Raw genomic sequence first — 15014 nt, forward strand, 5'->3', positions numbered from 1 at the left:
AACTACATTCATACATGCACCCACAAATTCATACTGATAGTATTGTTTTCAAACAGCACCACCAACATCTGCACTTACTAAGGCCTCTTTTCCACGGACTGTTGAAAAGCAGTGAAATGCCTCTCAAACTGCCTGATAACTGCTTGTTTCTGCCTGGTATCTGCCTGGTAACTGCTTGCTGAGCACACAGTTCAACAGTCCATGGAAAAGAGGCCTAAGAAATGTAAAAGACTCATTTTATAACCCTTCTTTACATTTACTTTATTCAGGTTTGTTATTTTGTATTACTTTACCTTCATTACATGACTCATGAAACATTTTCCTATGTTAGTAATATTCCTTCAGTTTACACAAACTTCCACCCCAGTCACTTCAGTGTATTTTATCTATTGGGCCTAAGCACACTTTCATGTTGCTGAGTGGATTTCAGTAACATGCATCAGTGTGTGATCTGCAGAGACAGCAGACAGTACATAGACAGCACTGCCTGATAGACACAGCAGCGTATTCTGAGTGCTGCATACATTTCTCTCCAGAATGCAGAGCTGTCCTATTCAATCTAGTTCACTGGGCTTGGCACTGCAATAGGTTGGGCAAAACATTTTACCTATAAGATGGATATCAACTGGGTCTACCTGGTGCATTTCTGTATAGGATGTGTCTTCTGCAAATGTTTCACTCTGTTTGTTGTTGTCTTTCCTTTTAATAAACTTTGCTTGATCCCAAAAAATAAATACATTTCCATTTTACAGCTATGTTAACTACTTTCGGACCAAGGTGATTGAAATCTACATCCTGTTTTGGTGGACTCCTGGCTGGCATGACGTAGATTTCAATCACCGTCCACAGCGCAGTCGCCGTTTCCGTAGCTCCCCGCTGATTGGGCCACTCAAACCCAACGTTTCTCGCCGCTGCTCACAGGCTCTTCCTTTCTCTATGACGGCAGAGCCATGTTGGTCGGTCAGGAGCTGATTTAATTGGCTCCTGGCCATGTCTATCAATGAAAGCCGCTCCCATTGACTTACATTGATAGACACGATCAGGAGCTAATGAAAACAGCTCCTGACCGGCTCACATGGCTCTGCTGTCATAGAGACGGCAGAGTCTATGTCCTGAGGATCCCGGCGAGCGGCGGGTCTGCATGGCGATTCGTCGGTTTTCAGTCGGTAGTGTACCAGCGGTCTCTGGTCCTTACGGGGGCAGAGACCACTGGTACTTAAGTGGTCTATTTACACAAAAACGCCACTGCTCTTGACATGTAACATCTCTTGATCAATAACTCCCATCCACAGAAAATGGCCGAATCTGGATGAAAGTCGATTGATCGTGTCACCCATTGTATTGATTTCTAGCAGATTTAAACAGATCGATCGAATCTGACAGGAAATGGAATACCCAGACTGCTCATGATGAGCCAGAACCACCCACCTGGAAGGTATATCAATGGGAAAAATCAATGTGTATGCAGGGCTGTGGAGCAGGTACAAAAATCATCAGACTCCTTAGTTTATGAAACCACTGACTCCAACTCCAGGTACCCAAAATTGCTTCAACTCCACAGCCCTTTCAGAGCTATGGCGTGGGTACAAAAATCATCTGACTCCTCAGCTTACAAAATCACCGACTTCCAACTCCAGGTACTCAAAAATTGCTCCGACTCCACAGCCCTGTGTGTATGGCCACCTTAAAAAGTTATCACTGTCCTAAGCTAATCATTTATGGTCAGATTTGTAAACTAACAAGTATCTATTCGCAGTCTGGAGGATCCGCAGTAGCCAGTTTCATTGCAAGAACAGGCTGGAATTTGTAGCCTGAAATCTACTGTTCTCCTGGGACAAGACCTGCATGATTCATGCCTTTGCTCCTCTTTGTGGCATAATCATTTTACCAGAAAGTCATATTTTTCCACAACCATGTTATTTCTGTGGATATCTTTGTGTGCCACTTAAAATGATGAGAATGCACATTGGTGAATTTACCAGTTATTACTTTATTAACATTACATAACTACTGTGGCTAAGCAGTTTACAAAAGTATTATTTATTATCGTTTTCAGCAATCTTTGTGACATCGCTGTCTGTTTGTAACGGTTTGTGTTCATATAAGTACTGCTCAAAGAGTGGCCTATAGATGTATACTCCACCAGCAACTCCCACCAGCACTGCAAGGAGGAGCTGACTAAAAGGCAGCCTTCGCCTCATCTTGGCAGAAATTCCTGCAGGAAAGAAAAATATATACCTTTTAATTATTTCAAGTAGAAAATGTAATAATTGAATACACTGTGACTGATTAGTTACCATATATTTATCATGTGGTAGAATCACACAGATACACATTTATGTGGTAGTTTTAATAGTGAGAGGGATATGGAGGCAGACATACAGTATTTACTTCCTTTACAAAAATGAGCATTACCTGGCTGTCCTTCTGATCCTTTACCTTCAGTGAGGGCTCATTCACACTACAAGCGCTTTTTAAGCGCTAGAGATTTTAAAAGCTCTTGCCAATGTAATGCTATGGGGGATTTTTACAAAATCACATTTCTCAAGTGAGAACACACACATAGGATAACATTAGCAAGAGCTTTTGAAATCACAGAAAAGCTCTTGTAGTGTAAACAAGGCCTAATTTCAGGTTGAGAAACTCATACTTACCTAAGTAGAGGGATGTCTCTGGATCCTAATAAGGCTTCCCATGGTCCTCCAGCAAAGCCAGGACCCTCCGGCTCCGGGGCTGCACTCCTCTTCACAAGCAGGAAACCGCATGCACATAAGCATCTTCGGCTTACTGTGCATTAGTGGCCATACTTGCGCAGGTGCAGGGTGGCCGCAATCATGCCTGAAGATGAGCTATGACCCGAGAAGATTTCCAACAAGCCAGTGTCGGTAAATTAAAAAAGGGGCCACAAGCAGCAACGGGGAACCAGAGGACACCATGGGAAGCCACATTAGGATCCATAAACTTCCTTCTTTTTAGGTAAGTATGCGATTTTGTATCGGCGCTCCAGTTTGCGAACACTCAACCACTGAGCCAGAAAAAGGGAAGCAGATCAGGTACTCTGATTAAAGTTTGAGCACACTAATCACACGCTTGTTCCAAGTGTGCGCTTGCTGCACTACTGAACCCAGAAGTATCAGTAGGTCAGCCAGGCAATTGGCATGTTTTAAAAGGAATTCTGTATGGCATCCTCACTACAGGGTCACTTTAAAGTCTAACTAAATGCAGAACACAGACTAAAGGCGCATACGCCGAGTGGATCAGTCAAAAACAGTCTTATCAGTCTGCTGACAGCTTGTACTCACATGCAACTGTCGGCAGAAGGGTCTGACGAAACATTCGCTTGAAGAAGTACGGCGTGTGTACGCGCCTTAAGAAAGGCTTACATTTGTCTGAAAGCAGATTGCACCATGTATGTGCAGTACTTGTGTACACATAGATCAGGGCTGGACAAATGAATATGGAATTCAGGAGCCAGTCCCATCGACTGTGCGGGTGCGCCCACGACGGGCGGCCCCATGCTTAAAGGAATACTTAAGTCTAAAATAAAAAATGATCTTTACTCACCCCGGGCATCCCTCAGCCCCCCGAAGCTGGATGGTGCCCTCGCAGCCCCGCTCCGATCGTCCTGTCCCCGCCGGCGTCTACTTCCGGGTTCGGCGACACGCAGCATGGAGGGTGATATAGCGGCTGGGAACGCGGAAAGTCAGCCGCGTTCCCAGCCTGTCGCCGAACCCGGAAGTAGCCTCCGGCGGGGACAGGACGATCGGAGCGGGGCTGCGAGGGCACCATCCAGCTTCGGGGGGCTGAGGGATGCCCCAGGTGAGTAAAGATCATTTTTAATTTCAGACTTAAGTTTTCCTTTAAAAAGCAGTAGAAATTGCCCAACAATACATCTAAAAATGTCTTTGTAATGATCAAACCAATACCTTTAAAGCAAACCTGAACTGAATTACATTTTTACATATTTTGTAGGATAAAGCACTTGTTTCTAAACCTCTTACTGCTGCTTATTGCCTTCGGTGTCCCTCCTATAACCTATCCTTCCTCTTTTTTTTTTTATTAATGGCATCTTGGAAGTGCACCAGGCCATAATAAAGCACAGTTAAAACTGGGCATGTGTGAGTGAAATGAAGATGAAAGCACTAACACCCATCTTCTTTCCTTCAGGCACGAGCACTTCCATTTAGTGGGCATGGACGGTACGCCTTGTGCATGCCCAGTTTGTATTTGCTTGAGCATAGCTACGTGTGCTTCTGGCCAAGAGGATTTGAATGCCTAGGAAAATATCAAAACTGTGCAGAATGGAGAACAGGAGGGACCCTGATGGCGACAAGCAGCAGTAAACTGTTTAGCATTAAAGGACAACTGAAGTGAGAATGATATGGCTGCTGCAATATTTATTTCCTTTTAAACAATACCAGTTTCCTGGCAGTTTTGCTGATCTATCTGGCAGCATTAGTGTTTAAATAACACCAGACACAAGCATGCAGCTAATCTTGCCCGAAAGTGTTGGGAATGCCACTCAAGAGGTTTTCTAAGAAACTATGCGCACCCAGAATAGGTTAGCTAGCTATAAGTGGTCCAGTACATGTTAGCTAGCTATAGAAATATGTTGGCCCTTTATAAATCAATACTAACGATATTATTATTATTAATAATAATAATAATAATAGGTGCCCTAGTATAGGTGTTCCCCCTCAGCGATTTCCCCTCTTCCCCCCCACCTCCTCTCCCTTAACAGTAATAGTGCCAGTACAGGTTCCCCTCCTTCCTCCCTCCCTCTGCAGCGATAGCGCCAGTTCAGAATCCTGCCTGCACCGACGTAATTCCCTCCCCCCTCTGCAGCGATAGCAGGTGGCTGGCGTTGGTACTCAACGTGCTTGTCGCCTGTACCGATCAAACCACCAGCTCCTCTTATGTGTCCACGGTACAACCGGGGCGCGCAGCTTGATGACGTCATCAAGCTGCGCCCCGCTACTGTGGACAGAAAAGATTGGAGCTGGTGGTGCGATCAATGCGGGCAAAAGGCATGGTAAATACCAGAACCGGCCACCTGCTATCGTTGCGGAGGGAGACAGGGAAGTACGCTGCTGCAGGGAGGGGAACCTGTACTGGGGGGGCATGTATAGCTCCCTAACCTGTACTGGGACACCTATGGTTAGCTAACCTATACTGGGACACCTATGGCTGGCTGACCTATTCTGCGGCACCTATGGCTGGCTGACCTATTCTGCGGCACCTATGGCTGGCTAACCTGTAGTGGGGCAACTGACATATACTGGGGCACATATACTTGACTGGAGCATCTATAGCTGGCTCAACTATACTGGAGACACCTGTACATTGCTACTTATACTGGAAGCACTTATATTCACCATTGGCGTGCCGATCCCTCGTCATGTACCTCTGATAGTGATGTTCCCTGGCGATCGGTGTTGATGACGCCAGGGTCACGCAGCGTCATCAACATCTGGCAGCAAACTATTTATTTTGAAACCAATACAATAACCGGTAGGGGATTCCAAAGTCGGATAAACACTGCACGGTGGGCGACACAGGACAGGTAATGTATAAATGCAGACATGGAGGGGACATTTATACACTGGGGGCAAGGCAGAGGACATGGCCAATTCCCGAGAGATTTCATGCTGAAATCGATCAGCAATCGGCAGTGTATGGGCAGCCAACAGATCCGTCTAATCAGATTCGATCAGAGAGATTTGAGATCAGTCCGGATGATGTTAGTGCGACTCTGAGAGCCGCTCACGCAGTTGCAGTGTGCATCTTGCGCCGGCGGGGAGCGGAGCTGCGGCGAGGGCACAGGACGGCTGCAAGGGGCTGGAGGAAACACCGGGCAAGTAGATTGGTTTTTAAACAGCAGCTTGGATGTGTCCTTTAAAGGATGGGAATAAAGTTTGGAGTCAATTAAATTCATTTTTTTTTTTTTGAAAAATACATACATTTACACAGATCTGTACATGAGTTCTGATAGAGGGACAAATGGGGGAGAAGGAGGGACAGAGGGATTTAGTTTCCAAACAGGGGCTGTCCTCCCCCCCCCCCCCCCAAAAAAAGGGCAGTTGGGAGTTATGGAATTAGGTTGCCATACCCTCAACAAAAGAACCAAGTAGTCAAGGTCATGGTTTGCATAACCAGTAGAGTAAATGATGGGAAATGTCTTATATAAAATGATGGTTCTCACAGGAAAAGGTGCCTCACTTCAACACTTCTCAGTAGTGTTGTCCGGATCATGAACGATTCGGATCTTTGATCCGAATCTATTTTGTGAGTCGAATCATCAAAATGAGTGATTCGGATCGCAAAAGGGGCGGGGCTAGGAGTGACACGCCCCCTCTCAGCGGGCAGCGGGGTCCTGGAAGCAGAGCAGAGATGGATCGCTCTGTTGGATGGGAGCCAGCCTTGCAGGGAGACAGGTAGATGAGAGAGAGGGGACATCGGTGCCACTGCCAGATATGTGTAGAGCACACATACTGCATACCTCCCAACATTTTGATTTTGAAAAACGGGACATTTAGGCCACGCCCCTGGCCACACCCCCAACCCCCCTAGTCATGCCCACCCCACAAAAAAGTTTTTCCCCCCAATTATTAATTACTTCCAAAGGGGAGGCGCAGTGAGGGTGCCAGTGGGTGGGGGGGGGGGGGGGGGGGAGGAGGGGGAGGGTGCCAGTGGGTGGGGGGAGGAGGGGGAGGGTGGCTGTGGGCGGGCAGAGAGAGATAGAGGCACCAGCCCGGTATGCGGCATGGATAGCCGCCGCCCGCCGCCATTACACTTCTCCCTCCCTCCTAATATGCCCCCAGTGTCCCCTTCTCCCCCGCAGAGTAAAATGGGCAGCGGTCGGAGCGGGCAGTAAGTCTTATCACTGCCTCTCCGCTGCGTACGGGGATCTCCTCTGATCTTCCTGCTTCCTGTGACGTCGCAGGAAGATCAGAGGAGATCCCCGTACGCAGCGGAGAGGCAGTGATAAGACTTACTGCCCGCTCCGACCGCTGCCCATTTTACTCTGCGGGGGAGAAGGGGACACTGGGGGCATATTAGGAGGAAGGGAGGGAGAAGTGTAATGGCGGCGGGTGGCGGCCATCCATGCCGCATACCGGCTGGTGCCTCGATCGTTTTTTTTTCCCCACTCACTCCCCAGCGGCCAGGACCAGGGGGGGGGCAGCGCGGGACAGTGGGACGGCCCCCCAAAATCGGGACGGTTGGGGCCCCTGCATACTGGCTATAACGTGCTGCTGATTACAGGCTGTCTGTTCCGTAGTTGTGCACAGTGAACACATTGGAAGCATTTGGCTCAGCACAGCTCAGTAACATTGCAGGCACTGTGATTGCAGTGCAATAGAGATGGGAAGTTCGGATCTTTTCAATGATCCGGATGATTCGAATCGGATCATTGAAAAGATCTGGATCTTTGATCCGAATCTCGGATCATTTTACTAGGGAAGCATTCGGGGGTGAAATGACTAGCAGGACAGGTCTGTGGACAGGAGAAGGGGAGGGGGGTGGACACACAGAGAAGGGGAGAAGATGGACAGAGGGCAGGGAGTGGACAGAGAAGGGAGGAGGGACGAGCAGAGAGCAGAAATGTTTGCTTGCACACAATACCCACATGTTGCAATCATATGCTGTACATGTATTTCACCTATATGCTCATCTGTGTACTTTCAATGCAAACGTCGCACAGTGAAAGAAAGCATTCCCAGAAGATAAGTGCAGCTGTATAGAGCGAATGCAGGAGGATCATATTGCAAAGCAATCACAGTGCCCGCAAAGTTACTGAGCTGTGCTGAGCCAAAAGCTTACCATGTGTTCACTGTGCACAACTACGGAACAGACAGCCTATAATGAGCAGCACGTTATAGCCAGTATGTGTGCTCTACACATTTCTGGCAGTGGCACCCATGTCCCCTCTCTCTCATCTACCTGTCTCCCTGCAAGGCTGGCTCCCATCCAACAGAGCGATCCCTGCTTCCAGGACCCCGCTGCCCGCTGATAGGGGGCGTGTTGCTCCTGGCCCCGCCCCTTTTGCGATCCGAATCGTTCATTTTAAAGTGATACTTAAGTCAAAGCTAAAAAATGAGATTTACTCACCTGGGGCTTCCCTCAGCCCCCAGCAGCCGATCGGTGCCCTCGCAGCTCCGCTCCGATGTCCCAGGACCCGCCGGCGAGCACTTCCGGTTTGGCCGTCACCGGCCGACAGGCATGGGAACGCGAGTGATTGTTCGCGTTCCCAGCCTGTATATCGCCCCCTATGCTGCTATTGCGGCCAGGAGGCCGCAATAGCAGCATAGGGGGCGATATACAGGCTGGGAACGCGAACAATCACTCGCGTTCCCATGCCTGTCGGCCGGTGACGGCCAAACCGGAAGTGCTCGCCGGCGGGTCCTGGGACATCGGAGCGGAGCTGCGAGGGCACCGATCGGCTGCTGGGGGCTGAGGGAAGCCCCAGGTGAGTAAATCTCATTTTTTAGCTTTGACTTAAGTTTTCCTTTAATGATTCGGATTATTCGACTCACAAAATAGATTCGGATCAAAGATCCGAATCGTTCATGATCCGGACAACACTACAGTGCAATATGATCCTCCTGCACTCGGCACTAAACAGCTGCACTTATCTTCTGGGAATGCTTTCTTTCACTGTGCGACACAGATGAAGATATAGGTGAAATATATGTAAAGCATGATTGCAGCATGTGGGTATTGTGTGCAAACATTTCTGCTCTCTGCTCGTCCCTCCTCCCATCTCTGTTCACTCCCTGCCCTCTGTCCATCTTCTCCCCTTCTCTGTGTGTCCACCCCCCTCCCCTTCTCCTGTCCACAACAGGGAAAGGCCTGTCCTGCTGTTCATTTCATTCACCCCGGAATGCTTCGTTGTAAAATAATCCGAGATTCGGATCAAAGATCCGAATCTTTTCAATGATCCGATTCGAATCATCCGGATCATTGAAAAGACTTGAACTTCCCATCTCTACTTCTCAGGAAGTTGTAGTATTATAGACTAAAGATCTCGGTACTTTTCCGTTAGATCTCTACCCAATAAGATAGCTTAGCATTGTGAGGCTCGAAGTCGCGGCTACAGACTCCAGTCATTCACTTACCTCCCTCTTTTAGGTCACATATGAGCAGCACAGAGGTCACATGGCATCCACAGGGTAGCTGACATCCTGGTTTCAAATCCACAGCGCCCTCTGGTGACGCAATTGTACGGCTTCTCATAGGCACCAAAATACCTGATTTAGTGACTACCCACTACCGATGGTTCGGATTTAATTTGAGTCAAGCCTCTTCCAGCTGATCTGGAATCTCCAGTACAATACACCAGGAATGGTACTTTTCTGCTTATATAATTATACACGCTTTCCCTTATTAGATTATACGTTTACTCTGTTGTATCTCTATTGCTAGGCGGCCATGTTTCTGACGACCATTTCTTGATCAGACAGGGAAAAATGAGCATAAACATAAAAAGCATAGCTGGAAAGCACATCTTGTCATTAGAGATGGAAACATTTGAGTGGGTGGGGGCTGTCTGTAAAAGTGCAATCAATATAGGTCTACGGCAATATGGCCGCCGAGGCACTGCGCTCTGAGCGTAGTTCGGTCTCTAGTGACGTCGGCAGAGGCAATGACAGAGAGGCGGGGAATCCAGGATACACAGAGCTTCCCACAGTCAGTATGGAGTAGAGATGGGAAGTTCGGATCTTTTCAATGATCCGGATGATTCGAATCGGATCATTGAAAAGATCCGGATCTTTGATCCGAATCTCGGATCATTTTACTACCGAAGCATTCGGGGTGAGATGACTAGCAGGACAGGTCTTTCCCTGCTGTGGACAGTAGAAGGGGAGGGAGTGGACACACAGAGAGAAGGGGAGAAGATGGACAGAGGGCAGGGAGTGGACAGAGAAGGGAGGAGGGACGAGCAGAGAGCAGAAATGTTTGCTTGCACACAATACCCACATGCTGCAATCATATGCTTTACATGTATTTCACCTATATGCTCATCTGTGTACTTTCCATGCAAACGTCACACAGTGAAGGAAAGCATTCCCAGAAGATAAGTGCAGCTGTTTAGTGCCGAGTGCAGGAGGATCATTTTGCCTTTCAATCACAGTGCCTGCAAAGTTACTGAGCTGTGCTGAGCTGAGCCAAAAGCTTCCAATGTGATCACTGTGCACAACTACGGAACAGGCAGCCTATAATGAGAAGCACGTTTCAGCCAGTATGTGCTCTACACATATCTGGCAGTGGCACCCATGTCCCCTCTCTCTCATCTACCTGTCTCCCTGCAAGGCTGGCTCCCATCCAACAGAGCGATCCATCTCACCTCTGCTTCCAGGACCCCGCTGCCCGCTGAGAGGGGGCGTGTCGCTCCTGGCCCCGCCCCTTTTGCGATCCGAATCGTTCATTTTGATGATTCGGATGATCGACTCATTAAATAGATTCGGATCAAAGATCCGAATCGTTCATGATCCGGACAACACTAGTATGGAGGCAATGAGGAGCCGTGCTATGGCCGTGTTCAGGAGACCCAGCGCTTCAGGCTCCGTCCAGCTCAGGAAGAGGAAATCCAAGCTGTACAGCAAGGACACCAGAGGGGCAAGTGCCAGTGGAGGTAACGCTGCTCAGAGAACCTGCAGGGCTGAACCAATGCAATCCTTCATGCTCTATTTGTCTTACCACCTGTTCATTATTATTAATTAGAGGTATTTATATGGTGCTAGTGTACTTTAGGGTACCCAGCAGGAAACCTCATACGTAAATTCTTCTTATGTGATTGGGTGGACAGCACCCTCACAAACTGCTAGGTTTCCAAAAGGTTGTACAGTAGTAAACTATGCCCACACTATTTGGCCAGTCACAACTGCTTCAGGGCAGTGTGTTATTATAGGGCAACTGCGCATGTCTCTGAAATCAGCAGTTTTTTGTAGAGTGTAAGTGGTATTAGTATGATGATGACGCAACATGGTTACGTCATAACGTTAAGGAGACGCTAACAATCTAGGGCAGGGAGCATGTGGCTCATTTTGATGGCTACATCTGGCTCACATACAAATCAGTAGGGGTTGATTCACTAAGCTACACTGCTCAAGCAGCACAGCTTAGGGCCAGTGCACACCAAAAACCTGTTAGCGTATCTGCAAACGTTAGCGGTCTTTCAGAGCAATTCTAGTCATGTTTGGAGCGATTTTGTAATCATGCCTAGCATTTTTTGGAACGTTTTGGTGTAGCATATTTTACATTTTGTTACAGTAAAGCTGTAACTGAACAACTTCTGTAACAAAAATGCTTGGAAAATTGCTCTGATCTAGCGCTTTTCAGAGCGATTTTCCACTTTCCTATACCTTACATTGAGGCAGAAACTCCTCAGAAATCCTCAAAAATGCTGCGGGACCCGAGTTTGCGTAAAAAACGAACCTCTCTGGTGTGCATTATCCCATTGCAATACATTAGCCAAGCGGTTTTTCAACTCGCAAGCGTCTATAAAAACGCTCAGAACCGCTCTTGGTGTGCACTAGCCCTTAGTGTGACAGCGCAAGTAACATTTTCAAAGTAGGCATGCTACTGTTGTAGCATGCACTACTAACTTACTCATGTTCCCCCCCCCCCCCCTAAACTAACAGCCGCTCCATTTGTCCCACCCTGGACCCTGTTAGGTCCAGTGACTTTGTAGAACGAGATGCCTGCACTTTCATTGGCCCAATGGGCTGTCTGTCACTTGACAGGCAGCCTATCTTGTCCTACAAAGTGAATAAACCCCCAAGTCAGCTAGATAATTGTACAAGCTGTTAGTCTGTATTTCTCCTGTCTTTCTCTCGGGGAAATTGTTGATGTTGCTGAAACCCAAGAGAAGCTGAAGACTTGTCTGACACTTCCGCTGCCCAGGGGATCAACTCTGTACACATCACCATGGCAACAGGGACACACTGTGCCAGTTTGCAACATATTGTATGGCTCTCACAGAATTACATTTTAAAATATGTAGCGTTTATAGCTCTCTTAGCCAAAAAGGTTCCTGACCCCTAATCTAGGGCATACCGATGCCACACCAGCACTCATCTATTTTAGGGGACCTAACAGGAAACCTCCTAGGGAAATTCCACTATTGTGGACGGCACCCTCTCGAACTGTTAGGCTTCAGATAGATTGTAGCAAACCATGCCCACGCTATTCGGCCAATCACAAGGCTTCATGCTGTAGAGGGTGCAGTGATTGGAGAACTGTTCTCTGTCATTTCCTGCTGGGTCCCCTAAACTAGACTACTTTATCCCTACCATAGTCACATGTCTATCACAGACTAGGCCCAAACTTAGGTACATGCGTGTTAGTGTCATGTTATCAGCATTGTTATGTATACAGGACTAGCATTTTCCAGAGGCTACAATAATTCATGTCTCTAATGTTCGGTACACACAATGCAATTTCCCGTCAGTTTAATGGGTTGAATTGATCATTTCCGGCATGTAAGATCTGCTCCTGATTGATAATGGGATTGATTTTCAGATCAGTACTGCAAAAATTCATCCCGTTATTGATCGAAAGCAGATTAGACATGCTGGAAATGATTGATTTGACCAGTTGATCTGACAGGAAATTGCATGGTGTGAACCAGAACCAGACATAAGTGTCCTTTTATGCAGCTGCATAATCTGATGACCCTAACATATTCATAGTTGTTTGTCCCTACCATAGTCTAATGCACCCATTGAGCTTACCTAAGACTAGTAGTCTCTATAGTATAGAATATGTTTATAAGGCCACTTTCATACAGATAACTGGCCCCTTTGCTGGCTAGTTCAGCCTCCAGCATGCCAAATAATGAATGCCTTCTGGTATCAGCCAAATGACAACATTTGTAACCTCACATGTGTTACTGTTATGGTGCAGTTACATGGCTGCAGGAAACTAGGCTCATTCCTCATTTTTTTTATGTGGTTGCCACACTCGGAGGACAGAGAGAAATACGGCAGCCTCCATATATCTGTCACTTCAGGTGTTCTTTAAAACGCTATAAAAATTAAACCCACTTTTGTAAATGAAACCACATAAACTCTATGGAACACCAAAACCGCTAGCAGATCCACAAAACTCTAGCGGTTTTGGCTGCGGATGACAGAGTTTAGTCCCAGTGCACACCGGGCGGATCTTGATGCGATCCGCCGGCCGCATCCGCCTCCGCGTGGCTAATGTATCTCTATGGGCTGGTGCACACCAGCGGTTTGAGGTTTTAAGCAAACCGCAAACGTGCAGCAAGAGGCACGTTTGCGGCTTGCTAAAAACCTCAAACCGCCGGTGTGCACCAGCCCGTAGAGATACATTAGCCATGCGGATTTTCAGGCGGATGCGGCCGGCGGATCCGCCCAGTGTGCACTGGGCCTTTGTCTGTTTTTATTGAACTAACAATTTATTTCACTGTGTTTGAGTTTAGCCATCGTGCATTTTTTTTTCTCCCCCTACAGGTCTGTTTGGAGAAAGTACTCTTTTTGTCCTACTAACCTTTGCCTTTCGGATTGCTAACTGCTTCATGGTGCAAACCAGCTTTGTCCCTGATGAGTACTGGCAGTCACTTGAAGTTGCTCATAATATGACTTTTAAATATCCTTTCTATTTTTATAACTATATTCATTTTCTTAACGGACATAATGAGTGTTTTATGTATAAATCAGAACTCTTGTAAAGATATTAAAACTAACTTGTGAAAGAAAAGATGATCTTACTCTCCCAGGTAGCAAGGCTTCTATCAGTTCCCACTGCATGTCTTCTATTCTCTTACAAGTCTGTGGTATCCTCTGCACTGCTGTCAGGCTGGGAAGTGTCTGGACCTCTGAATCCAAGTTGGCCACCAGTTCCGCCCCTTCCACCACTCTGTTGTATGGGAAAGATTTGATTGATAGGTTGACTTCTTAGTCAGCAGTGGGATGGACGGGCATCACTGGGTTGAGACTCTTGCCACAAACTTCACTGCCACAGAGCAGAGGGAGCCTTCCTGAAGAGAGGAATATTATCTTTTCTCTACACAGGTTAGTTTTTGCATGTTGACCATAGATGGCCTTTGACAACGCATGCATATTGCTTACTAATTATGAATGAGGAGATTTATGTAAACTTTTGCTTGTCTTGCAACTGATGCAGGAAGAGGCGATTTGCTGTTCCTGGGGTAACTTGATGTATTAAAGCAGACCTGAACTCAGAACTTCCTCTCTGCTCTAAAAGATAGGCAACCGCATAACTTTAAAGGAATACTGTAGGGGAAATAGAGTTGAACTTACCTGGGGCTTCTAATGGTACCCCGCAGATGTCCTGTGCCCACGCAGCCACTCACCGATGCTCCGGTCCCTGCTGCCGGAATTTCCGACTTTAAAGTAGGAAAACCACTGCGCAGCCGTGTGCTCGCTTCCCCTGATGTCACCAGGAGCGCAGGTTGCAGACCATACGGGGCCTGCTCTGCACACTCCTGGTGACGTTAGCGGGAGCGAGGGCGTGTCGGTGCAGTGGTTTTCCGACTTTAGTGGGGAAATTCCAGAAGTGAACCGGAGGTGGGGACTGGAGCATTGGTGAGTGGCTGTGCAGTCAGATCTGACAAGATTAGCTGCATGCTTGTTCTGGTGTTATTCAGATACTACTGCAGAGAAAATAGACCAGCAGGGCTGCCAGGCAACTGGTATTGATTAAAAGGAAATAAACATGACAGCCTCCATATAGCTCTCTTCAGTTCCCCTTTAAGGACCAGACACTTTTTTCCATTCAGACCACTGCAGCTTTAACGGTTTATTGCTTGGTCATACAACCTACTATCTAAATGAATTTTACATCCTTTCTTGTCCCTAATACAGCTTTCTTTTGGTGCTATTTGATTGCTGCTGTAATTTATTAGTTTTTATTATATTCATCAAGAAAGACATGAATTTTGTCAAAAAATGATATTTTTATTTTTTTAACTTTCTGCGCTGACATTTTTCAAATAAAGTAAAATTTCTATATACATTTTTGTCCAC

At 47.1% G+C, this 15014-nt stretch overlaps 2 protein-coding genes across 3 annotated transcripts in view; one reads left to right on the top strand and one right to left on the bottom strand.

The window, feature by feature from the left end:
• Positions 1 to 1970: 1970 nt before the first annotated feature.
• Positions 1971 to 9659, bottom strand: PIGBOS1 (PIGB opposite strand 1). Its single transcript, XM_068275491.1, has 2 exons — positions 9117 to 9659; positions 1971 to 2215 (listed from the first exon to the last, which is right to left on the bottom strand). The coding sequence occupies exons 1-2, from the start codon at positions 9232 to 9234 to the stop codon at positions 2037 to 2039; spliced, it is 297 nt and encodes a 98-aa protein (XP_068131592.1). The 5' UTR covers positions 9235 to 9659; the 3' UTR covers positions 1971 to 2036.
• Positions 9067 to 15014, top strand: part of PIGB (phosphatidylinositol glycan anchor biosynthesis class B) — a 49852-nt gene continuing 43904 nt past the window's right edge. The window contains exons 1-3 of one of the 2 annotated variants that reach the window (XM_068275489.1): positions 9067 to 9690; positions 10504 to 10633; positions 13479 to 13611. In XM_068275489.1, the coding sequence (XP_068131590.1) occupies positions 9583 to 9690; positions 10504 to 10633; positions 13479 to 13611 (371 nt within the window). In that variant the 5' untranslated portion in view covers positions 9067 to 9582. The remainder of the gene's footprint in view (positions 9691 to 10503; positions 10634 to 13478; positions 13612 to 15014) is intronic. The other variant, XM_068275490.1, reaches the window with a different exon arrangement.

Source organism: Hyperolius riggenbachi, chromosome 3 (genome assembly GCF_040937935.1).
Source record: "Hyperolius riggenbachi isolate aHypRig1 chromosome 3, aHypRig1.pri, whole genome shotgun sequence".
NCBI lineage: Eukaryota > Metazoa > Chordata > Amphibia > Anura > Hyperoliidae > Hyperolius > Hyperolius riggenbachi.

Excerpts from the sequence above, each read along its gene's own strand:
- PIGBOS1 (XM_068275491.1), bottom strand. The coding sequence starts at position 9,234 with ATGAGAAGCCGTACAATTGCGTCACCAGAGGGCGCTGTGGATTTGAAA. Across the intron at positions 2,216-9,116 it reads ATGTGACCTAAAAGAGGGAG|GAATTTCTGCCAAGATGAGG; the intron begins GTAAGTGAATGA and ends TCTTTCCTGCAG.